The sequence below is a fragment of the Vombatus ursinus genome, unplaced genomic scaffold, assembly GCF_900497805.2.
Source record: "Vombatus ursinus unplaced genomic scaffold, bare-nosed wombat genome assembly UNPS02014825.1, whole genome shotgun sequence".
Taxonomy (NCBI): domain Eukaryota; kingdom Metazoa; phylum Chordata; class Mammalia; order Diprotodontia; family Vombatidae; genus Vombatus; species Vombatus ursinus.
In genome coordinates, this window is record NW_020954603.1 from 7,687,144 (window position 1) to 7,711,624 (window position 24,481).

At 54.4% G+C, this 24,481-nt stretch overlaps 1 protein-coding gene across 6 annotated transcripts in view; it reads left to right on the forward strand.

The window, feature by feature from the left end:
- The first annotated feature begins 1,395 nt into the window (after positions 1–1,395).
- Positions 1,396–24,481, forward strand: part of SLC6A9 (solute carrier family 6 member 9) — a 52,959-nt gene continuing 29,873 nt past the window's right edge. For 3 of the 6 annotated variants that reach the window (XM_027838124.1, XM_027838129.1, XM_027838128.1), the window contains exons 1-5: positions 1,396–1,661; positions 5,014–5,147; positions 20,434–20,590; positions 20,989–21,120; positions 21,354–21,624. In XM_027838124.1, coding sequence (XP_027693925.1) covers positions 5,118–5,147; positions 20,434–20,590; positions 20,989–21,120; positions 21,354–21,624 — 590 coding nt within the window. In that variant the 5' untranslated portion in view covers positions 1,396–1,661; positions 5,014–5,117. Of the gene's footprint in view, positions 1,662–3,351; positions 3,385–5,013; positions 5,148–20,433; positions 20,591–20,988; positions 21,121–21,353; positions 21,625–24,481 lie in introns of those variants that run through there. The other 3 variants (XM_027838126.1, XM_027838125.1, XM_027838127.1) reach the window with 3 other exon arrangements.

Here is a 24,481-nt window from a genome sequence, read left to right on the forward strand (position 1 = left end):
AAATAACTATAGGGTCACCACCCCATCTAGGGCCATGGCCAACCCCTGGTGGAAGGCAGTGGCCCATGGGCCCTTCCAGGAAGGTGTGGCTTCTGCTTCCCCACATGCCCAGGGGGAGCTAAAGGAAGGGAGGATCTGCCCAGCCCGCTTGTGGGGAAAAAAAGAGAAGGAGCTGTGTCTGAGCAAGAGGGAAAGAGAGGAGGAGCATGGCTCAAGCCCCAGAGCTCTGCCTTGGCACACACCCCTGCATGCTTTCAAAAGCCAAGCCCTAATTTACCTAGATACACCAACATACACACACACATACACACCCCTCAACTTATTTCCCGGTCTCTGCCTCTATACTCCAAGACCTTTCACTTTCCAATTACAAGATGAGTAAACTCAGACCCAGAATGGGGGAGGGACTTTTCCTAAGTCAATCAGCAAATGAGTGGTCAAGTTGGGATGAAAAGGTAGGGCTCTGGGCTCTCTGTTCAGTCTCTCCATTTCCCCACACAGCCTTGAGTAAATTCAGCAAACACTACATAACTGGTATTTCTGTAACTTAAAGGTTTGGAAGCACCTTCCTGTCTACCCTGGGGGAGGAGACAGGTCCAGGTCTAAAGGCCTGAGTTCTCAAATTAGGAGACTCAGAGAAGAGTAATAGCTGGCCCAGGGTCATACACCTAGGAGGGTCTGAAGGAGGATTTGAATCAGTCTGACACAAAGGCCAGGATGCTGGACTCAGTGGGGTCCTGAGACAGGATGAAGGAGCTCTGAAGGGTGGAGGACTTAACACCACACATCCTTCACTCCTGGTCAAGCCAGCTGAAGCTGCCACGGAGCACCTTGGGGGAGAAGAAATGCAGTTGGTCTTCAGAGAAAAGTCATGTCTGACCTCCCCAACTCAAACGCAGGTCCCTTCCTCACACACGATAGCTCCCTTCCCTTCAGCTCCCAGGCAGACTACAGCCCAGGCCAGTGCGAGAACAGTGGGCTACCTTGCCCCTTAGGTTGACCAAAGAGGCCCCCACGAGTGCCAGTTGCTTTTCGTCGGAGGGGAAGGAGAAAACAGAGGGGCTCAGCAGGGCTGCCCCCCTCCCCACCTGCAAGGCCCCAAGGGAGCCAGCTGCTGGTTTCTCCACGCTCTGGGGGTGGCGGACAGGCAGCGCCCCAGCTCTGACTGCTGGGTCGGAGGTGGTAAGCCCCGGCCTCCAGGACCAACTCCCTGAGTTATTTGGGGAAGGATCAATCTTCTGGACGCTCAAGCCCCGGAGGGCGGCAGTGGAGGCTGGTAACCTTATTCCTCGGGAGGAGGAGCCTGGGGGAGACAGACGGACCAGCGTCGAGGGCGGGAGAAGGGGAGAAAGGGGACGGGTTAGGGGGGCGGGCCGGGGAGCTGCGAGGGGGAGGGGCTTGGCTGGGGCCCCGAAGCCGTCTTGGTTCTCCAAACTTGCACCAAACTCCGGGCCCCCGCCTCCCTGCTCCCCCCACCCAACACACAAAACACAACAAGCTCGGGAGAAGCCTCGGAGCACAGCAGTCGGGGAGACGGACACCACAGCAGCCTCCGCCTGGGCCAGGCTGATGCAACTCTCCCTTTAAGAAATCCACCTGGACAGTCCGCGGCCCGCGGGTCTAGGGGCTCGAGCAAGGAAGGACAAGGACCAAGGACCATGGTAAAGGGAAATGAAGGGATCGAGGGAAACTGGAGTGTGTGTGTGTGTGTGTGTGTGTGTGTGTGTGTGTGTGTGTGTGTGTGTATGCGCTGCTCCTGCCTCGGTATCCTGAGTGTCTGTGGTTCCCTGTGTGTGCCGGGTTCTCTACGTGTCGTGTGAGTAAGGGCATCAGTGCTCCCTGCCAACGCCGCCCTCCCACCCCGGCTGCGTGTGTGCGGGTGTGTGCGTACCCGCCTGCAACCAACGTGTCTGTGGATGATGTTGGATGCCCAGGATGTGGGTCTCCGTGGGTACCTGTGCGCCTCAGAGCCCGTCGTAGCTCTGTGTGCGAGTGTATGCGAATGTACGCGAGTGTGTGCGCGCGTGCGTGAATGTGCGTGAGTGTGTGTGTGTGTGTGTGTGTGTGTGTGTGTGTGGCCCCACGCAGTGCCCGTCACCAAGGTAGCCAGGGGAGGAAGCAGCCCGCTGTTGCAGTTTTCCGCGCCAGCGCCGGCTACGGCTTACTCTCAGGCATCTCTGGAGTCTGAAGGGGCAGGCAGGCAGCTGGCAAAGGGGGGGGGGGGACTCTCACCCCCTCCGAGAATGTGTGTGTGTGTGTATGTCTGCGGTGTGTGTGCGTGCGTGCGTGCGTGCGCGAGTTTCTGTCGGGGTTCTTTCGCCTAGCCACTGGTCGGGCGCCCTGCATCGCCCTCGCCCAGCCCAGCCCAGCCCAGCCAGCTTTCCCTCTCCCGGGTCCTAGCAGCCTGGATCTCTCCATCAACCTCTCCCTTCCCTGGGGGGCTGTGGGCCCTCCTCGGCCCTAGCCGCAGTCACTAGCTCGATGCCCTCCAAGAGACTAGGGAGAGACATTTGGAGGGCCGAATCAGAGTCAGAGTCAGGGCCAGGGCCAGGGCTACGGCCGGGTGTAGGGTCAGGGCCGGGGTCAGGGCCGGGGTCAGAGCCAGGGTCAGAGCCGGCGCCTCCCGGAGCAGCCACAGGTGAGGGCGGGGAGCCTCCCGAGCCCCGCCCCTCCCTCCTATCTCCCCGCCCCTCCCTCCCTCCTGTCTCCCCCTCTCCGGCTGGGGCGGGGAGGAGCGGATTGAGGGGGGCGGAGCAGAAGCGACCCGGTACTTTTCCACGGCATGTGCCGGAGGTGGGGCCGGCCGCCGCTCCCACTCCAGCTGAGGAGGCCCACACGTGGCGGCTGATGTAACCCTGGCTCCCTCGCGCCGCATTTAAAGGGGCAGAGCCCCGCCCCCCCCAAGAACGGAGGTGCAGGAAGCCTTCTCCAGGGGCTCCCTGAGGCCCCCAATCCCGACGTCCTTGCCCCCCCTCTTTCCCCCGGGCCAGACCAAACTGCCCGAGGAGGCCGCGCCCCTCTGCTTGACAACCCTTAAAGGGGCCGCATCCCCCTTCCTTGACCTCCTGGGCCGGGGAGCTTGCTCGTCTCCACCCCCACTCCCCACCCCACCCTGCTCCCAAAGCCCAGCCCAGGCTGGCCCCCAGGAGAAGGCCTAAAGCCGATGAGAAGCTGGGGGATGAGAGGGGGGCGGGGGGGGGTGGGGAGCGAAGGCGCGGGACCAGGGAGGACAGACAAAGGGGGCCTGCGGGGTCTGCACGGCTGCGGCAGCGACAGCGGAGGCGGCCAGGCTGGGGCGGCGACGGTGAGCTGTCCAGGGGGGCGCCGGCACGCCCACTCTGGCTGTCTTCCCCCCTAGAGAGCAGTCACCCAGCAGACCTCCAGGTAGGGAAACTGAGGGAGGCCTGGGTCGCTGAGCCTGCAGCAACCAGGAGACCTTGAGGAAGCAGGGTGTGTTTGGGGGTCGGGCTAGGGAAGACCCTGGCCTCCTATGCCAGCTTGGGAAAGGCAAGCCCTGAGCAGTCAGGAGCCTGGCACAAAAGAGGTAGAAGGTCAATGAGGCTTAGCCTTAGAGGACCAGAGGCAGGAGGAACACCTGGTCAAGGGCCCCTTCTCCATCCTTCCCATGCCAAGTGCCTGGGGTTGAGGTGCAGGATCTGGCAGGACCAGATCAACCGCCAAAGGAAGGAGGACAACGTGGATTTGCCTAGGAAAATCAGCTTCTCCCCCTTCCCATGCATCCTAGAGGGTGAGAGAGAAAGCTTCCCATGGCCCAGGGCAGGGTGGCATGGAGTCGTTAGGGGCCCTGGGGCAAGCCTCCTGGGGATCCAGGAAGGACCTCCCAATGGTCAAAGGTCCAAGCCCACCTAGCTCTAGGAAACTGGAGCAGGGCCTCTTGAATCTAGGACAGGCCCAACCTACACAGCCATTTGCCTGCAGCTAGTTCCTTATAGCCCTAATCCAGCAACTTAGTTCAGGGTGACCACACCAGGGTGACAAAGTAGGTAGGGCTCTAGACTGGGAGTCAGGAAAGCCTGAGCAGACACTAAGTCACCACCAGCTGTGTAATTCCAGACAAGTTCATTAACCTCTCTAGGCCTGTTTTTTGTTGGAAAAAAAAATGAGGAGCGTGGATTCAGTACCCTCTTAAGGTCTCATCCAACTCTAAATCTATGAGCCTCTGACCTCTAAGCCCTCCCTCTCTAATGTCCCTAGCCTTCCTTGGGCTCCATCACTCTTCAGTCTCACCTCTCCTTTCTGAGGGTCTGGGACACTGAAGGGGAAGATCAGTGCTGGAATCACCCCTCAGCCACAGTTCTCATCCCCTTTGGCAGGTGTGACATGGAAGGCCCTGGAAGTGCCAGGCAGAGCAGGGCCCAGATCGGGCAAGAGCCCACAGAAAAGGCAACCCCGGGCCAGAGTGAGAGTGGAGAGTGGGGAGGGGCTGCTGCTCTGAGCTGCATCCCCCCAAGGGGAAGAATTAACTGTGATCCAGGCCGCTAATAAAGGATTTGGCCATAAGCCCAGGTCTGGTTTTTGTGGGTTGTTGGTGTGTGTGTGTATGTGTGTGTGTGTGTGTGCCGAGTGCTTAAAAAATCTTTCATAGAATTGGGCATCTGGAGAGTCAAAAATATACCTTTATCTATTGAGAGGAAAGGGCCCATGGGTCTGATAGATGGCGTCTGAGGTCCCTTCTACCTCTTTATGTCCTTGTTTCTGTGATCAGGAGAGGCAAGAAGAGAGGAGAAACAGAAAAGAGATACCCTGTGATGGGGGGCATGAAGGGCAAGGTGTGCTTCCAGGCTGGGGAAGATGAAAACTGCTGGCCTGAGTATGTATAATGTCAGGCTTCCAGGATTGTCCAATCCCTCTGTTCCACCCCAAAGCCTGGGTTAGAGATCAGCCCGACTGAAGAACATCTTTCCAACTCCCACGCCCCAAGCCTGTCCTGCTCCCTTCTTTGATGCAGTCCATGCACTCACTGCCCTCTACCCTCTTGTGCTTTGCCTTCAGCTCTTGATGCCAGGGGCCTGAACGGAGCTGGAACCCAAGACCGTGAGTGCTGCCCGGGACTTCAGAGCCCCACACCCACGGCAGCCTGATTCCCTGGGGTCACCATGGCAGTCAAGAATGTCAAAGGGTTACAGGTGAGTACCATTGGATCCAGGTCAAGGAGCAGGATGGCAGCCGTGCCCGCTCCTGGGTCTTCTCCCCAATTCTTGGGCTGTTTGATCTGGGATTGCACGGCCAGCAGCAAAGCCTAGCAGAGAAGTCAAGCCCTTACTGAGCAGGTCTGAAAGTGGGCTGTTCAAGGCCTAGGCAGGGAGGGGCCCCCCTCTGAGGATCCAGGCATCTTTGGTGCCTGGCTCTTAGTTTTATCTCTTTTCTCCATCTTCCAGTCTCCTCTGTCAGAAAATGAGCATAGGGTGGTAGGACAAGTCATTTTGTCCCCCTCCTTTGGGTCTGTCATAGGGCAAGTTGCCTAATCTCTCACTGCCCTGAGCCCTGGTGTGCACCTGGGAGTGGATTTGGGACAAGAAGAAAGCGGGTTACAGGAGGAGCAGGTGTGAAGGGACAGCACCCACTGAGGGGTGTAGCAGAAGCAGGCAGATGAGACCAGTCTTGTAGCCACCCCTGCCTAGACCCCCATCCCATGGACTCTGGCGCTGTTTTTCTCTGGACCGTTCTGGGCTTCAAACCCAGGTAGGGTATGGAGGTCTCTGCAAACTGTCCCTCCCCTTCGCCTCTAGTATTTGTTTCTTCTGGTTTTTTTTTTTTCCCCATCCAATTAAAGGTGAGGGGATATGGCTTAATTAAGATCAGACCTGAGGCTGTCCCAAAAAGCAAGAGTGGCTACTTGGTGATAGGCAGGCCCTTCCTGCCCTTAGTTTATGAGGGCTGCTCCAGAGTGAGTCTGAGATCTTGGGGTACCGGGAGGCTCAGGGCTGCCTGATGGTGATGGTTCGTAAAATCTCTATGGTCTGGGAGTTGATCTGAATCTGTGGAGGAGAGGGAGACACAGTGAGGCTCGTGGGAAGCAAGCCAGGGGCCTCTGCTTAGACTGGGGAACCCCGGTGGGAAGAGGCTCCAGCGGTTAGGTGTGGGAAAGAGTGACTTTGGGCACCTGTGTAGGAAGAACATGAACCTGATGTGAATGGCCCTGAGCCAGGGACCCCTGGAGCAGGCCCAGTCATTGGGATCTCTACTGGCTCCTGCCAGGACAGCCTTGCTGGTCTGCGCCTGCTCGCAGTGCCATTCCCAGAGCTCCCCTCTCTGCCCAAGTTAGTAGTATGGGGCCTGGCTTCTGCCCTCTGCCCTCCCCACAGCTGGGCTCCCTGCTTCCAGCCTGTATCCCAGGGATGGGAGGTCCCGCTGGGTGCCTCTGAAATTCTAATCCTGTCTTGGCCTCCGTCCCTCTGAGGATCCTGGGCAAACCTCTGTTCTCAGGCTTCCCGTTTTGGACCTGTGGAGCTATCCTTCCTCTTGGGTTTGTGCAGTCTCAGTGCAGAACTTGGCAGCCAGCCTCCGAGCCCAGGCCAGCAGGCCCCTTCTGCCCCAGGTCTCTGGCTTGCTGTGCCCTGTCCTTCTCTGGCAATGAAAGCTCACCCCACATGGTCTCCCAGTTTTCCCCTGCTACACATCGCCGCATTCATCTAGTGGTTCTGGGGCCCCCTCAGAATCAGGATCCGGGACTGGAGATATCTCCCAGCCAATCCCCAAGTGAGGCTTTAGTCTCCACTCAGCAGCTGGAGCCAAGCCAGATGACTGGGGGAGAGGGAGCTCCCATGCAGGCTGCCTGGCCAACAGCTGAATCTCCTCTTGGTGTGGGAAGAGGGGAGCAATAGTAGGTCCCTTAGCCATGGCCAGGAGCAGCCAGATCTGCTCTGCTCTTTCCAATATATTCTCTGGAAGGAGGACCATGGATGCTAATTGTGCTTCTGACTCTGATCTGGCACCCAGCATTCTGAGCCTTGGTTTCCCTGCTTATGTACAGAGAAGTCATTCTTCTGTCGTGATGGGCACAGACATGCTAACAGCCACAAGGAGGGATAGAACATTAGGTGGCCCCCAGCTGCCCAGGCTTGGATGCCTTTAGGGTCACCATAGGTCCAGCGAGTTCCCAGTAGGGGCTACATATCTTTGGGCCTCTCCCGTGGAGGCAGGGGGATGGTGAGAGGGGGCAGCTCTCAAGCATGTGTCTGTGCCTGAATCCCACGTGCCCCCCTCCCCATCCCTCCCAGCCCAGATGGGCTCTGCCAGGCTGGCTCGGATGCCTCACTCACGCCTCAGTGGCTCCAGGACTTGGGCTCCCGAGAGGCCAGCTGGCCATGGAGCCTCTAGGCAAGGGGAGCAGCTGGACAACTTGGGGGCAGATGCGGAGGGTGAGAGTGAATCAGAATGGAAGAGAGCCTACTGAGAACACAGTGAAGCCCTTTCCCAGGGAGCCCTTGGGTGGGGGTCTGTGGCATTGGAAGCTGGAGGGAGGTCTCCAGGGGCAGAAAGAAGCTTGAAGGATTAACTGGACTGTCCAGACAGAAAAGGCTGCCCCTCCCCCCGGGTCCAGTCCATAATCGGGAAAGGTGAGGTGTGCTCTGAGGGGACAAGCCAGGTGCTATGAGCTGTTGATAATCCCTCCGCAGTGGCTTCTGGGAGTTAGGGGCTCATGGCAGAGGAGGGAACAGGCTGCTTCCAACCTGGTGTTCTGGACTGCAAAGCGTCTCCCTCCCCTGGCCCAACACCCCTCTCAAGCCCACTCCTGGCTACCCCCAAACCCACCTATCCCACCCAAACCAGGGGACTAGAGGGGTGGGGGCTGAGCAGGGGCCTTCCTTCTCCAGGAGGATGCCCTTTCCTTCCTCTGGGGGTAGGCCAGTGAGGGGGTTTCATAGCAGCTCTGCTTCAGCTTAGGGCACCTGGATGCAGCTCAGCCTGGGCCCAGAAGGACCATAGCCCAGACAGCCAGGCCTCCTCCCTGGTCCCAGATACCTGTTTGCTGCTCTTCTCCCTCCACTCTAGAGCCCTGGCGACCCACTGACTCTGGCCGCCCTCTCCAGGGACCCAGGGAAGTGTGACAGAGCCCAGGGCCCATGGGGAGGGGCAGGTGGGCCAAGCCGAGGGACTTAAATAGCCCCAGAAATGTGGCCACAGGCCGTTCCAGCTGGACCCCAGCCCAGCAGGCGGTGAGCCTGAGTGAGAGGTGGGGCTAGTGCCTCAGTGAATGAACTGCAGATATGAAGAAGCCCAGTGTCCCTGAGGAAGCAGGCTCAGAGGGGAAACGTCCATCCCATGGGCCTTCTGGCCCCTGAGACCCAGGCCCGGACCTTTTCCATTCTTTCTGGTCATCTCCCGTCTGTCTGCCAGGTCCTCCCTGTGCCTCTTTGGCAGCCTGGATTTTCTATGAGCACATGTCACCCCAGGCCAGCCCTATGATGCCCATTGGCTTTTGCACCTCAGTTCAGTTCATTGGATACCTCCTGCATTGGGTCAGGCCTGACCCTCTAGGGCCTCTGGGCTTCATACCCTTCTGGCACTGTAGCAGCTCTGATAGGGTAGGGCCAGGGGTCAGAGTGGTCTGCATGGCACAGGAAGGGAACTGGGGAGAGTGCTTAAGAAAGTGGGCCTGGAAGCAGCTGGATCCCACTAATGAGGCCTCATTAAGGCCAGTGCCCAGCTGGGCTGCTGCCTCCTCCTGTCCCTGGACTAGGGCTGTGTGTTCTGGGCACCTCGCCCAGGCCAGGGCAGCCAGAGCCCAGTGCCTACCCTGGACCGTGGGTGACTGGCCCTTCCTGAAGTCAGTAACCACGCCAGGGGCCGGAAGCAGGAACAAGTCTGACCCAGGAATGGGCTGGGGAGTCAATGAGCACTCTCCCCCTCCCCATCCTGGCCCCACATCAGTGCCTGGGCCCTCTGGCCTCAGGGGAGGCACCTGCGAGCAGGGGAAGTGCTCCTGGACTTGGTGTCACATCCTTAAGACTTTGGGAGCCCGTCTCCTTTTTTTTTTTTTTTGAGGGAAAGATTTTATGGACCTTGGAAGGACAGGTTTCTTCCCTCCTACCCTGATTGATAATGTATGCCAATCTTTGTTGTCCCAGACCTATGCCTGTGCCTGGGAGCTGGCAAGCACCTAGGTGATTCCTCGGGACCAGAGGGGAGCTAGAATTTTTGTTTCTGGCTAATCTTGTTTCTGTCCAGAATTGAAAAGTAGCTGTGTCTCACCACTGGGCAGGGTGTGAGGATTTCTATCAGTTTCCATAGGTTGATGATGGCATTCTGAGTCCTCTCTGAGAACAGGGAAACAGAGTGGAAAGAATACAGGACTTGGCATCAGGAGAGCCAGCCCCCTTGGCTCTTGGCTCTACCCCTTCCTAGCTGTGTAGACTGCGGCTTTGGGCCTTGAGGCTACTGTAGGTCTTGGAGACTCAGTTTCCGTGTCTGTAAAATAGGAGATTGTATTAGATGGCCTTCAAGGGCCCTCTCAGCCCTCAATCTAGGACCCTGGGTGGGATGGTGGCAATGGCGATGGTGTGTTGGCACCAGCCCCTTATCCGTAGAGGCTGTGGCCCATCCTTCTGGCCACATTTTGGGTCCCTCCTGCAGGACTGGAGGGGCCTCTCTGGCCCCATTCATTCCCAGAGCTTGCTGCTCCCTGTTGGGCTGGGGTCTTGGGAGGATGGCAGAGCCTCTGCGGGTGTGAGTATGTGTGTGTTTTTTGTTCCAAGAACTTGCTGGGAAACAAGGGAAGTACATCAGAGGCTGCTCTGAATCGTCCGGGCTGCATGGGGACTGGAGGGGGGAGGGTTGGGGGGGGTGCTGGAGAAGGCAGAGCTCGGGAGGAGATGAGGTGAAAGTAATTCTGACGTTGGCCAAGCACGGCAGAGGGAGTACCAGGGAGGCGGGAGGGCTGAGCTGGCAGAGGTGTGAATGAGTCTCGGACTGAGCCGCCCGAGCTCCCCACTGCTCGTCCCAGGATGGCGGAGGCCCGTGGTGGTCAGGGGGCTCCCTTCTCCCCAGAACAGGTCAGCCAACATCCCCCTTCCTGGTCCCAGCTGGCCTGGGCATCCTGTGGGTTTGGGGCAGGGGCTAAGAGGGTGACGGGCTGAATGAGCTGTCTCTTGGGAGGGGGCAGGCACAGGGAGAGCTGCCGCCGACAGAACTGACCCAGAAAGTCGCAACTCGGCAAAGAGTGAGGGAAGAGGTAGTTGGTGTGTGTGTGAGTGTATGTGTGTGGGGGGGTGAATAGGGGAGGAGAGGGGGGCGCTGTGAGGGCTCCCCCTGCCCAGGGACCTGCTGAGAATCTGCTCTGTGTATCAAAGGGGCATTGTCCTGGCTCCCGGGGAGACGGGCCGGAGGTGCCCAGGAATTGGACTAATCAATACAGCCTCATTGTCTGGGCCACGGCAGTTACTCCTGTGGGGAGGGGGGCGAGGGCACCAATGTGGTGCCCACAAATTCAGTGGCGATGGGGGGGGATGGGTGGCAGGAGTCTCAGAGTGAGATTTGGGGAGATAGGAGATGACCTCCTATTAATGTAATCCCTCTAGCTGGGAAATGCTCTAGGAAAAGTCCTCCGGTGCTTCTTTCTGGTGTCTAGGCAGGGGCCATGGTGCCAAGCATGATGTGGCTAGTGGGAGTGAGGGTATTCCATGAATTGTTCCCTCTCCTCTGTGTGTGTGAGGCAGGGGCCAGGAATAGGGGAGGCTGGTTCACTCTTAGGAAATGGTAAAGAGTAGTGGATCCAGGAGATTTGGGTTGGGTCTTTAGAAAAGGATGCAGCAGCCCCTGTCTTCCGACAGTCCCTGAGGGGCTCCGTTACTGACCTTGCTGGAACAAATACCTCCAAGCCATAGGAACTGCTCCCAGGTCTCCCTGAGGTAGTAACGCTGGGCCTCCCTGAAGAAAAAGGTGTCTGCACGTCTCAGATGCCTAGAGGGTTAGCCAAAGCATCTATCGGTCACCATCCTGGCGCCTTCCTTAGCAAGAGCGGCATTAGGGACGGCATGATGGTACCTTCTCAGGCTGCTCCGGCTGGGTTCCCACAGTGTCCGGGGCCTGGCCTGTCATGGCACTGGCTGGCACTCCTGGAGGGGGAAGGGAGGGCAGCCTTTTGTTTGCTCTGTTGGGGCTTTGGTGCTTCTGTCCCTGTCAACAGAGCTCTGAGAAGAAATGGAAAAGGAGCCATCTCAGGGACCTATGTCGTCCATGAGCCGGCACTGCCACAGGGTCCAGGATGCTGCGCCGAGTATCTATGGGCTAGAGGGACAAGCATTTAGACCTGCTATGGGCCCGGTGCTCGCCACAGCCCCACCAATCCCATTCCAGCTCCTTAAGCTGGGCAGGCAGCTGGACTGGGCTCCCACTAGTCTTCATAGTGGTCTCATCTAGGACTTGAGTGAAGAGGGTCTGCTCTTCCCCTCCCCCTACCATGATGGCCCAGTTTGTGGATGGGGGAACATGGCAGGTGACAGATGACATATGTCTCTCTGTGGAGGCAAGAATCACATCCGAAAAACAAATGGTAAGAGGCAGGGTCCCTAGAAATGGCTGGTGGAGAAGAGAAGCCAGATAGATCTGGCTATAAGAGCCTTTGTCTCAGATCCTTCCTGCAGCACCCGAGAAAATCACCAGCAGCCTGGATGGAACTCCAGGGAAGGATGCGATGTGGGGTCCTGCCCTCTCACTTTTGTAAAGTTTGTCTTGGATGTAACTCCATCTCATGAGCTAAACGGGGCTGGAGAGCTATCAACAAGAGCACATCCGGCCCAGGCAGGGGAGCTCCAGGAACCCTTCCTTTCCATTCGAGAGAGGGAGGAGGGAACCACCCTCCAGGCCAAAGGGCACAGATTGATGGGGTCTGACAATTTGCCCAGTGCCTGCCTCTTAGCAGCCCTGAAACAGAGCAGACAAGTCAGCTTCCCTTCCTAGATGAGGAAACTGAGGACAGCTAGTCCCCCTGGAGCCAGGACTCCCCACCCAGGACTCACCCCACTAGGTCTCCCACAGTTGGACAAGGGCTTTCCTGTGATGACAGAGAAACCCCACCCCAGGCCAGAAACCTGGTAAAGTAACAGAAAACAGATTCTGGGCTCAGAAAAACCCCAAAGGGGGCAGAATCAGAATCTCAGAACTATTGGACATTCCCCCCCCACCACCGCCCCCGCCCTGGCCACCAAATTCCCCTGTCTTGGAGTGTTCAGGAGCCAGCTCAGATGGGCTCTGGGAGCTGATTGGTAAGGACCATTTGTAGAAGGTATCAATAGCAGCATCATGATTTGGGGAAAATGCAATTAATTTCAAAGACTTTTAAAGTACCTACTGTGTGCACGAAAAGCACTGTTAGGTGCTAGGGATACAATGACAAAAAATAAACAAGACAGTTTCTGCCCTTGAGGAGTTTATGCTTCCGCATGCTCCCCCCCCCCCCCCCCCCCCAAATGGGACCAACAATAATACAGTGGAATGTTTTAACCTTTTGCTTTGAGAGTTGAGGAGAACAGACTTTGCAAATTCTTATGAAGCCATTTTGGTGATTCTGCCCCGGGGGAAATTGGGCTACCTCATTCCCAGGGAAAAGCTCAGCAAGAGCAGTGAATGAAGAGGACTAGGAAATACTCTTGGCCTCAGTTTCCCCCTCTGTAATTTGGAGGACCCTACCTACTCCATGCTTGGTGCTGTTCTGAATCCCAGTGGTTGGGCCATGGCGTCAGGCCTAGCCTCCCTAGAGGGTGCAGGGGAAGGAGGAGGGGGCAGGTGTGGTCTCAGGTAAGTGGCACAGTGGAAAAGAGCCCTGCACTTGTCAGGATAGACCTGAATTCGAATTTTGCCTCTGACGCTTACTGGCTATATGACCTCAGGCAAGTCATGGAACTCCTGTCTGCCTCAGTTTCCTGATCTGTAAAATGGAAGTAGTAATAGCATCTACCTCCCTTCTTATTGTGAGGATTAGATGAGATTAACATATGTAGAGGATTTTGCAAACCTTAAAGCTCTACATAAAATGCTAGTTATTATTATCTTTATTATCTCTGAGCGCAAGGAAAGCCCTAGGGTGGCTGTGCCAGGATAGCCAGTGAACCTGTCTGTGTTCATAAAACTGACTCTGTCTCCTCATTCTACACTCTGCTTCCTCCACCTCCTATCTCAAGCCAGAGGAGGCTTGGACTCTTGGACTGATGATGCAGAGGCTCACCAGCCTTAATAGTCCTCTCCAGGGCGGAGGATTGTTTGCAGGAAGGGAAGATCAAAATTCTCTTGCCCACTGAAGGGTTCAGGTGAAACACAGTTATGCCTTCTGTCGCAAGTAGGAACCCAATGGCAGCCTTGGGCAGCTGGAAACTCCTATAGGGCAGGACTTTTTCTTAGTATCTCTAGGGCCCAGCACAGGGCTAAGGCTGACTGATTGATTGATTAAATGTCCTGGCACCAGGAGGCAGAGGCTCCCTTTGTCTCTAGAATCATAACACTCTCCTTGGTAGGGTTGGGTTGGTTATGTGGAGGTGCAGGAAATATTGGTGAATAAAGGGGCCGCCCCATTTTTCTAACTGTGAGTTTGAGAAGCCTGGGGAGAGGGGGCTGAACCAAAGAACTTCCAGAGACAGGCAATAAATAGCCCACAGAGAGGCAGCTGTTAAAATGAAGGGGATGTCCTGGGGAGAAAAGAAGAGAGGGGAATGTGAAAACCTTTGAATCATCAGAAGAAATAAACTTGAGGAGGCCAGGCAGGGAAGAGGAGTACGCCAAGGGGGAAGGGTGGCTGACAAGACAGTGAGTGGCGGTCAGTCTTCATCGTTTGGGGCAGCATGCCTCCTGCCAAGCAGGGGCTCTCCCTGACCACACCTGGGTTCAAACCTCAATGGCTTCAGCCTCGAATCCCACCCTCACAGAGGCCCCTCCAGTGTTTGCCCCTACCATATGGCAGGGGACAAACTGAGGCAGCAAGGAAAGGCTCAGGAAGAAATGTGTGTGGTCTGGGGAAAAGTGTTAGAGACTCCTCTGGGGGCCGCAGGGGAGCTTGTGCAGGGGCTTCACTAGTGAGAGAGAAGGAGGATAAATATCCAGAAAGCCGCTGGCCAAAGGAGAACTTTGGGGATGAGCGTTCTCCCCTGATCTGCTGGTCGGGAAGCTGAGGCAGCCTGCTGCAGGTGGAACCTCACTAAGCATTCCCTTGTTTGGCATCTCGATCACTGTGGAGTAACCCAGTACTCTGGCCAGGACACCACAGTGAGATGGGCATGGGAACTGTAACGGTGACCCACGGTTTGATAGCACTTGAAGGTTGGCAGATTGCTAGTTCTGTAGAGGCTGGAAGTTTTTCCAGGACCCAAAACTTCCTATGAATGCAATGAGAGCAGTCCAAACGAGCCGCCTTGGGGTGGGGGTGGGGGGGTCATGAGTTGCCCACAGGTTGAAGTGTTTGAGCAGATTCTGGCTGGCCGCTTGTCAGGGCTGTCAGAGATGGAAAGAACTCAATGGGGAGGGGTGACCCCATTGCTCAGCTCCATTTCTCCCTCCCCTCTCTTGGATTCCAGGATCCTCTCATATTAGACGTTCCTCAGTCATCTCCTGCCAGATCTGTGCACCCCCAAATGCCCATTTCCAGGACCCTCCTCGTGGCCTCACCCGCATGACTGGGCAGGTTAGCACACGGCTCGTTGGTGTGTGTGCTTCTTGTTAAACTGAACAGCGGGCTCATCGGTGCTCAGCCAGGCAGCTCTGATGTGATTACCCACTGCTGGCACACGACCCCTGGTCCAGTGCCACCCCACCCCCCCTTCACTGCCCTCTCTCCTGGCCAGCCTTGTAGTAGGACCCTGGAGCTAAGGAGCCCTTCCATTCTTCCTGGCTGCAAAGAGGAGGAGGGAGGCACCTTGTAGCTCCTCTCAGCATAGGGGAGCAGAAAGGAATCGATCAACTGGCAGCCCCTGCCCTCAGGCGACTTCTGTTCGAAAATAGATACAAGATAGTTTGGGGTGGGGAGAGGTAGGAGAGGAGCTCAAGAAAGGCTTCAAGCAGAAGGTGGTGCCTGAGCTGAGTCTTGGAGGAAATTAGGGATTGTAAGGTGCAGGGGGAGAGTGTCCTAGACCCGGGGACCAGCTGGAGAAAAAGTACAGAGCTGGGAGATGTGACAAGGCAGGAAGAACTATAAGGAGGCCAGTCTGCATAGAGGGAACAGAGTGGTCACGTGTAAAAAGGCTAGAAGGTAGCTTGGGGCCAGATGGAGTTAAATGCGGAGCTTGAAAGTTAGTATTTTATCTCAAAGGTAATACGCAACCATTGGAGTTTACTGAGGGGGAAAGTGAAATATGAAGACTTGCACCTTGGGAAAATCACTTTAGCAGCTGATTGGAGCAGGAAGAAGAGTCTTGAGGCAGGGAGACTGACCAGCAGGTTATTGCCAGAGTTCAGGCGATGAGGGTCCACACAAGGGTGGGGGGGTACCCCTCAAAACTCTCCTGGCTTCCCCTGTCCCCACTCTTTCAGTGAAAATCTTGTTTCATATTTCATTGAAAAACTGGAGCCATTAGCCAAGACCCCCTTCTCTTCTCTTAGCACTCAGATGGCTTCCCCCACTATTTCCTCCTCCAGTTCTAACCCCCGTGAAGAGAAAGTACTTTTCCTACAATATGCATCTCCACTTCCTTTCCTCTCAATCTCGTCTTGACTCTACTGTCTGGTTCTCAGCCTCATTCAATTAAAACTGCTCTCTCCAAAGTTTCTGATGTTGTTCAGTTGTTTTTTAGTCATGTCTGACTCTTTGTAGCCCCATTTGGGGTTTTCTTGGCAGAGATACTGGAGTGGTTTGCCATTTCCTTCCCCAACTCCTTTTACAGATGAGGAAACTGAGGCAAACAGGGTTAAGTGACTTGCCCAGGGTCACACAGCTAGAAAGTGTCTGAGGCCAGATTTGAACTCAGGTCTTCCTGACTCCAGGCCCCATGCTGTACCCACTGTGCCACCAAAGTTTCTAATACTCTCTTAATCGCTGGATCTAATGGCTTCTTCTCATTCTTCCCCCTTCTTGAGTTCTCCAAAGCCTTTGACGTTATTGATCACTCTCTTCTTCTCTCTAGGTTTTGGTGACGCTGCTCTTTCCTAGTTCTCCTCCTACTCAGCTGATCGCTCCTTGTAGTCAGACAATCTGCTTCATCCAAGCCACTCCCACAAACCACAAGTATCCTCCCAGGTTCTGTCCCGAGCTCTTTTCTCTTCTCCTTCTATCGTATTTCACTTAGTGACCTCATCAACTCCCATGAATTCAACTCCACAGATGATCCTCAGACCTGTTTATCCAGCCCTAAACTCTGCCAACCTGCAGTCTCACATCTCCAAATGCCTAGTAGACATCTCCAGCTGGATGTCCAATAGTCATCTTAAATTCAACATGTCCAAAACCAAAGTCATCATCTCTCCCCCAACCCCTTCCCTCTTCCAAACTGCCATATTCCTATTGAGGCGCCACCGTCCTCCTAGTCACCAAGGTTCACAACCCAGGTGTCACCCTCAGGTCCTCATTCTCTCTCACCTCCCCCATCTGTTGCAGTGGCCTATTGATTTTACTTCTGGAACTTCTCTCATGTAATCCCCTTTTCTCCTCTGACACTGCTACCAGCCTGGCTCAGATGGCAAACTCATGCCTAGACTATTGCAATAGCCTGCTGGTGGGTCCCCCTGCCTCGAGTCTTTCCCTATTCAAGTCCATCTTCTATGCAACGGTCAGATTGATTTTCCTAAAGCACGAGCTTGACCATATCACCTCCCTGTTCAGTCAACTCCAGGGATTGTCCCTTTCCTCCAAGATCAAATTTAAAATCAGTTTGGCCTCTTCCTACCTTTCTAATCTTCTTATACCTTATTCTCTCCCACCCATCACTTTGTGTCCAGTTGACATTGGTGTCCCGGCTGTTCCTCAGACAAGACCTTCCATCTCCCAACTCCAGGCATTTTCCCTGCCTGTCCCTCATACCTGGTAGTCTCTTCTCCCTCATCTCTGCCTCCTGGCTTCCCAGGCTTCCTTAGAGACTCAGCTAAAATTGTACCTTCTACAGGAAGCCCTTCTCAGCCCTTTCATCTTAGCACCTTCCTTGTGTTAGTTATCTCCAATTTGGGGGCCATCTCCAGTCATTCTGGTCTGTATCTGGCCACTGGACCCACATGGCTCGGGAGGAGAGAGTGAGGCTGATGACTTTGAACAGCCCTCCCTCACTTGAATCCAATTCACTTGCAAGTCATGGCATCACCTTCCTGATATCATGGTCCTCTTTGAGAATGAAGGACAAACAACGGTATCTCCAGTTTACCCTGTATCTATCCTGTTTGTACATAATTATTTGCAAGTTGTCTCTCGAATTAGATTGTGAACTCCTTAAGGAAAGGGACTGTCTTTTCTCTTTCTTTGTATCCCCAGGGCTGAGCACGGTGCCAGGCACAAAACAGGTGCATAATATATGCTTGATGACTAACTGATAAGATCACCAAGTGAGAAAGTGTAGGAGAGAGAAGTGGTCCCAGGGTCCTCAGAATCGAGTTCAAATAGTAGGCGATGATGATACCAGGGAGCATGAGGACCAGTCAGATAGAAAGGAGGAGAAGTAAGAGAGGGTAGGGTCATAAAATAGGTAAGAGTATCTAAGAGGAGAGGGGGTCAACAGTGGAAAATATCACCAAGAGCTCGAGAAAGATGAGGACTGAGACAAGGCTGTTAAGTTCAATGTTTTGTTTGTTTTTGTTTTTTTCATTTGATGAACCTTTGTTTTATTAGCCCGTCACCCCTCAGTCAGAAGGCAGGTAGCTTCATTACGCTTCCTCATCAGTCCCATGACATTATAGATGGTTGCTGCATTGATCAAAGTGCCTAAGTCTTTCAACATTTTTTTCATTTTTACAATGTATTCTATAAATTGTTCTCCTGATTCTGATTGACTCTGCATCCATTTATTTGAGTCTTCCCAGGTTTCTCTGAAACTATACCTGTCATCATTTCTTATAGCACAATAATATCCCCTCACATGGGGCAACTAAGGTGGCACACTAGATAGAACACTGGGCTTGGAGTCAGATTTTTAATAAGTTCAAATCCAGCCTCAGATACTTACTAGCTGTGCGACCCTGGGCAAATTACTTCACCCTGTTTGCCTCAGTTTCCTCATCTGTAAAATGAGCTGGAGAAGGAGATAGCAAACCACTCCTGTGTCTTTGCCGAGAAAACCCCAAAACGGGGTCACAGAGTCAGACACGATGAAAACAACTCAACAACAAAAAATTCCGTCACATTCAGATACCATAATTTGTTCAGTCATCCTCCAGTTGATGGGCATCCCCTCCATTTCCAATTCTTTGCCACCACAAAAAAGCACTACTATAAATATTTTCATACATAAAGATTCTCTTCCTTTTCTTTTTATTTCTTTGGGAGTGGTATCTCTCTGGGTTAGGAGATGTACTCAGTTTAGGAGTAACTTGGCCATAGTTCTGGAATGGCTGGACCAGTTCAGAGTTCCATCAACAGTGTATCAGTAAGCCCATTTTTCCCACAGCCCCTTCAACATTCCCCATCTTTGACAGCTTTGCTAACCTGACTGCTTTGAGGTAGAAGCTCAGGATTACTTCAATTTGTATGTCCCTATTAGTGATTTTTTTTTTCCATATGGCTATTGATAAGCCTGGATTTTTTTTTTCCCCTTGAGAACTGGAAAAGGTGATTATATTTGGCAACTAAAGATTGTTGGTAGCTGTAGAGAGAGCTAATTCAATTGAGTTATGGGCTCAGAAAACAGATTGCAGAAGGCTGCAGAGTAAGTGAGGTGTGAGGAAATGGAGATAAGCAGCCTGGACAGATTTTGTTTCCTGGGAATTTGGATGAGGAAAGGGAGAGCAATTCAGCAGTCAATCAGCATGCATTTATTAAGTGCTTACTAAGTGCCAGGCATTCTGCCTAGCATAGGGTTCATAGGGTCCCGACTCTGGAGCCAAAAGCACCTCAGAAGCCATCTAGCCCGGCCCCCTCATTATGCAGATGGAGTAACTGAGGCCTATGGAGGTTAAGTGACTTGCCCAAGGCCACACAGGCAATACGCACCAGAGGAAAAATTTGAATCCAGAACCTTTGACTCCAGAGATAGCCTTACGGGGTAGCCTGATCCAGTCAGTGATTTTTTAAAAGATGGGGAGACTTGGGATCCTTTGTAGGGGACATATCAGCAGAAACTGAAGACTGGAGAGAGGGTGATAGTGGGATAATCTGGTTCTCCCACAGAGGGCCATGGGCAGGCCTAGCCTCCAGCCTCAGAGATTCTGCACATGAGAAATGGCCTTCCTCCCAGAGATTGTCTTTCCCCTTCAGAAGTCGTATTTCCCCAACTAGAGACCACCTCTCCCCTCAGACATCATCTTTCCCTCTTTAGAATTACATCTCCCCTCTCCAAAATTGTCTTTGTCCTCAGCGATTATCTCCCCTCCCCAGTCAGATATTGGCTCCTCCCTTGGAGCTCATTCTCAAATCCCCTGCCCCTGGGACAGGGGCCCTTCAGGGGCAGATCCTCCCCTCTCTGCAGGGGCTCCTTCCTGCTTCACACCCTATAATCACTCCCCCACACTGTTGAGTCCCAGAAGACAAGTGCCCCACAGGCCCTAGACAGTTCTGTCCTCCTCAGAGCTGATCTCCCCTTGACCTTCTGAGTCTATCTTAGGTAGCCCCCAGCTTCCCCGCCAGCTCTGGGCTGAACCCTACTGCCCGGGACCCCTTCCGTGGGCACAGCTGTGCCAACCTGCCCTTCCTGCCTTTGACATCATTGACAGGCTCTGGCCAGCCCTAGCTGGAACCTACTCCTCAGGGACCTTTGCCTATGGGCCAGGCCCTGTCGTGCCAGCTGGCTCCTCTGCCTTCAACCATAGCCACTGAGCTACTCTGTCAGCTCAGGGCCCTTAGGCCCAGCTGTGCCAGCCTTCCTGTCTTGCCTTTGAACCAATTTGTCCTGCCCCCGAAGCCCAAAGCAGGGGGAAGGGGCCCACTCCCCCTGTTCTCCTGCGTGCCCAGCTGGCCCACGTGCTCAGCCTGGCGATGTGCTAGGCAGACAGGCCTGCAGGCAGACTAATAGACTGGGGCGGGGGGGGACGCACATGCTGGACACAGGACCCTTTGTTGCCAGTCCCAGTGGGGCTGCTTGGTATGACACTGAGCCGCTTACCCCTCACGCCCCTGAGAGCTGTGGAGGATGGAAGCCTGGGAGAGGCAGAGGAATCAGGCAGGCCTGCCTGGGCTGTCCTGGGCTGACTGGGGCAAGGCAGACTAGGACGAGAGACTGGCCCCCATCTCCACATGGCATTGCCTCCTCCTGTCCTTCCTGGGAGGTGGCAGGCATCAGGCAAGGGGAGCAGGCTAGGCCCTGGCCGGGGTTGCCTGGCTTCGTACTGATTGCGCCTCCTCTCCTCTTTCCACAGAATGGTGCTGTCCCCAGTGAGGTGGCCAAACGGGACAAGAATCTCAAACGCGGCAACTGGGGCAACCAGATTGAGTTTGTGCTGACCAGTGTGGGCTATGCTGTGGGGTTGGGCAACGTCTGGAGATTCCCTTATCTGTGCTACCGCAACGGGGGAGGTACCCAGAGGGCACTGCATCCTTGGGCCCTCCCTGGGGTAGATACCACCCACCCAGAGGACAGGCTCCTCCCCCACAGCCTGGCACAGATGCCCCTCTGCCTGGGGCATAGACCACCTCCAGCTCTTGGCACACACACTCTGGGGGGGAGGGAAGTGGAGAGGAGAGCATCCGTCTCCTTCTGGGCACAGAGACTGTGTCTGGCTCTCGGGGTTGCTCGGGTCCTTGTTCCATGGGGAAGGAGGGGGTTGTGGCCTGCTCCTGAAAGCCAGGCAGAGGCAGGGAGGCAATGGCCACTGGCCCTAAAGCGCTCCTTCTTCCTTGGGACTCTGGGCTTAGGGCAGTCAGGGGCAGAGCCTCCCTCCCTGAGCCTGGCCTCTCTCCCCACACCCTCCCAGGTGCTTTCATGTTCCCCTACTTCATCATGCTGGTGTTCTGTGGCATCCCGCTCTTCTTCATGGAGCTCTCCTTTGGCCAGTTTGCCAGCCAGGGCTGTCTGGGGGTCTGGAGGATAAGCCCCATGTTTAAAGGTGAGGATCAAACGCAGTGTTAATGTGCCCACATTTCTGCCCCGGGAGTGCCGCCTCCCTAGCTGGGGCCACGTATTCCTTGGTTTGGCCCCATGCCTCTCCCCACACGGGACCTCTCTTTCCCCTTCTTGCCCTTGGCCACTGCCTGGGCCTGGCTCCACACGCTTCTTTCCAGGCTGCCTCCTCCTCTTTCCCCAGCCCACCATGAAAACTTTCATTTGCCTGCCCTGCAGGTGTGGGCTACGGCATGATGGTGGTGTCCACCTACATTGGCATCTACTACAACGTGGTCATCTGCATCGCCTTCTACTACTTTTTCTCCTCTATGACCCCCGTGCTACCCTGGGCGTACTGCAACAACCCCTGGAACACACTCGACTGTGCTGGGGTCCTCGATGCTGCCAACTTCACCAACAGCTCGGACCCAGCCCACGGGCCCCTCAACCTCTCCCAGCTGCTCAACTACACCCTTAAGAGGACCAGCCCCAGTGAGGAGTACTGGCGGTGAGTGTCCCTCCTGGAGGGATCTGCTGGGAATTAGGAAGGCCGGGAGCAAACAGCCTCAGGCTCAGGGCAGGCCTGGAGCTGGAGGTGGACAGGCAGAAAGGACAAGGAAGCAGACGGAATAAGTGAGGTGTACTCTTGTGACAGCAGAGACTGCCTTGGTGGGCTAGAGCAGACAGAGCCTCTGGAGAGCCATGGAGAAGGGGGCTGGAGAGGTTCTGTGGGAAAGCCTGGCCTCGAGGGAAGAGCACTGGCTGGGAGCTCTGGGCTAGTGACCTAACCTCCCAGAGCCTCAGTTTCCTCATCTTTAAAATGGAGGTAATAATCCTGCTTCTGGGAAGAACTTGCCAAGCTTGCCAAGCTCGGAGTCCCACCAGAGGGTGAAGGGCAAGCAGCTCTGATTATTGCTAGGATGGGGGCAGAAAAGTCCAGTCTTCACATAGGAGGCAGGAAGCAGCAGAGACGGGGTGCCATGGAAGGGGCAGGAGGATAGAGCCTGAGCCAGATCCAGCTGTGCAAGGAGGGGAAGGGAGGGATGTTTCAAAGTAACACTCTTCGTCGGTGCATCCTTGTTTCATATTCCCAATGGGTAAGAGAGGTTTTATTTGGAAAGAAGCTAAATTGGAGGCTGGGGGTGGGCGGGTGGTGCTGTGGAGGGTCACTGTCCTTGCTCCAGGCCCTCCCACACCCACTAAAAGGCTCACAAATCTGCTCTATTAATCCTTTGCTGAAAAATGTCCTATGTGGTGTAGCTCAGACTCATTTGCCTTCCCTGATACTCTGCAATGCCATGGAGAAAGCATTTGGTTTTATACTGTTTTCATGAATGAATTGCATTACAATTCGTTATGTTTGTGTCTCATCCCCTTGTCTTGTCGTCTAAGCTCCAAGTGGGCAGGGATTCAGCTTTATATGTAGTCTTTATTTCCCTCAATGCCTAGCACAGGGCTCATCATACCAGTGCTTAATGAAGGTTTGTTGGACAGATGGGTGGATGGATAGATGGATGGGTGGATGGGTGGGTGGATGGGTGAATGGGTGGGTAGACGGATGGATGGATGGATGGATGGAAAGGTGTATGGATAGACAGATGGATGGATGGATGGAGAAATGATAGGTGGACAGACAGGTTGGTGGATAGATGGATGTATGGACAAATGGATGATGGATGGATGAATGAATGGAGAGACAGACAAAGTGGGTAGATGGATAGACAGATGGATGAATGAGTGGATGGATGGATGAACAGACAGATGGATAGATGGATAGATGAATAGGTGGATAGGTAGACAGATGGATCTTTAGGTCTTGCATAAGGCCTTTTGGCCCTTCTGCATAATAATCATAATCATAATAACTAACATCTATATAATTCTTACTATTTGCCAGTACTATGCTAAGTGCTTTTTACAATTATTATCTCATTTGATCATCATGGCAACCCTAGGAGGTAGGTGCTTTTATTATCCCCATTTTACAGATAAGGAAACTGAGGCAGAAAGCAGCTCAGTGACTTACCCAGGGTCATACTAGTAAGTGTCTGAGGCCAGATTTGAACTTAGGTCTTCCTGACTCTAGGTCCAACACTCTATCCACTCTGCCACAGACCCTAGGCTATACAAAGGCTATACATTTCCCCAGACCTTTAACCAGGCCCCATGCTTCTGAGATGGGGAGAAAGAGATCACAGAATCATAGAACAAGATACAGGTCTCATCCTCAAGGAGGAGATGGTACAAGCCGGGAAAAGAGGCCAAGATGTCCAGGGGCCCTATTGGGAGGTGATGAGATCTGGAGTTAGGGAAGGCTATAGGAGGTATCTTAGGTAGGAGGCGACTAGTCATGGAAGCTGCAAGGCTGAGAAAAGAGATGAGGGCATTGACTGGCTCAGTGGTGGCAAAAATGGAAAGGAAGGGACAGGGGGAGAGACATTTCCAGGGAAGAATTGATAGGACTTTGGACCTATGGGATGCAAAGATGGGTCAGAAAGCCCAGTCAGCGCCGCCTGGAACATGCTGGAGGTCCAGGGCAGCTGGGAAGAGGTGAGAGAGGGAAGGGAGATCAGCAGAGCTGGAACTGTGTGAGCCCTCCTCTCCCCTGTGTTAGCACCCGCATGCACACACATCCATGGTGTGTATACAGTGTGAATACAGTGTCTGTGTGTGTATACAGTATCAGAGGGTAAATATATAATATCAGTGTGTGTATATAGTACCAATGTGTGTATGCAGTATCAGTGTGTATATACAGTATCAGTGTATATACACTATCAGTATATATAGTATCAGTGTGTACATAGTGGAGGACCCTGAGGAGTCACTGTGAGAGTCCTTTGGGTGACAGCAAGAGAGCCCATGGGAGTTACTCGGCAGACTTTGGGAGACTCAGGCCTCAAGAGCGTGTTTGGGAGGCGTCCTCACTGAGGCTAGAACTGAAGCCAGAGGACGGCCAAGGCCTCTTTGAACCCAGTTCCCTTCTGAGAGCCTGGGACTTGCTCCCTTCTCTAATCTGGGGATTGAATAGAGGCCAAGCTCTCCCCACCAGATCAGGCCCAGCTGGGATGGCCCTGAGGGCTAAGCAGAAAGGCCCCAGTCTGCTTCCTCTGAAGGGAGGCACAGTTGAGGTTGCCTCTCACTCCCCAGCAGTGGCCTATGGCCAGCTATTTGTGGTGGGTTCCCAACCCGTGCAGCAGGATGGAGTGGGAGGGTGGGAGTAAATCACATAGTGTCCTCTTTTCCCCCTTTTCCTCTCCCCCCTCCTCCCCCCCCTGCCCATTATCAGGCAAACTTGAACATCAAGAGAAGAATCCAAGGTGTCACAGACAGATGGGCAGCCTGTGCCATGGGAGGGAGGGTCA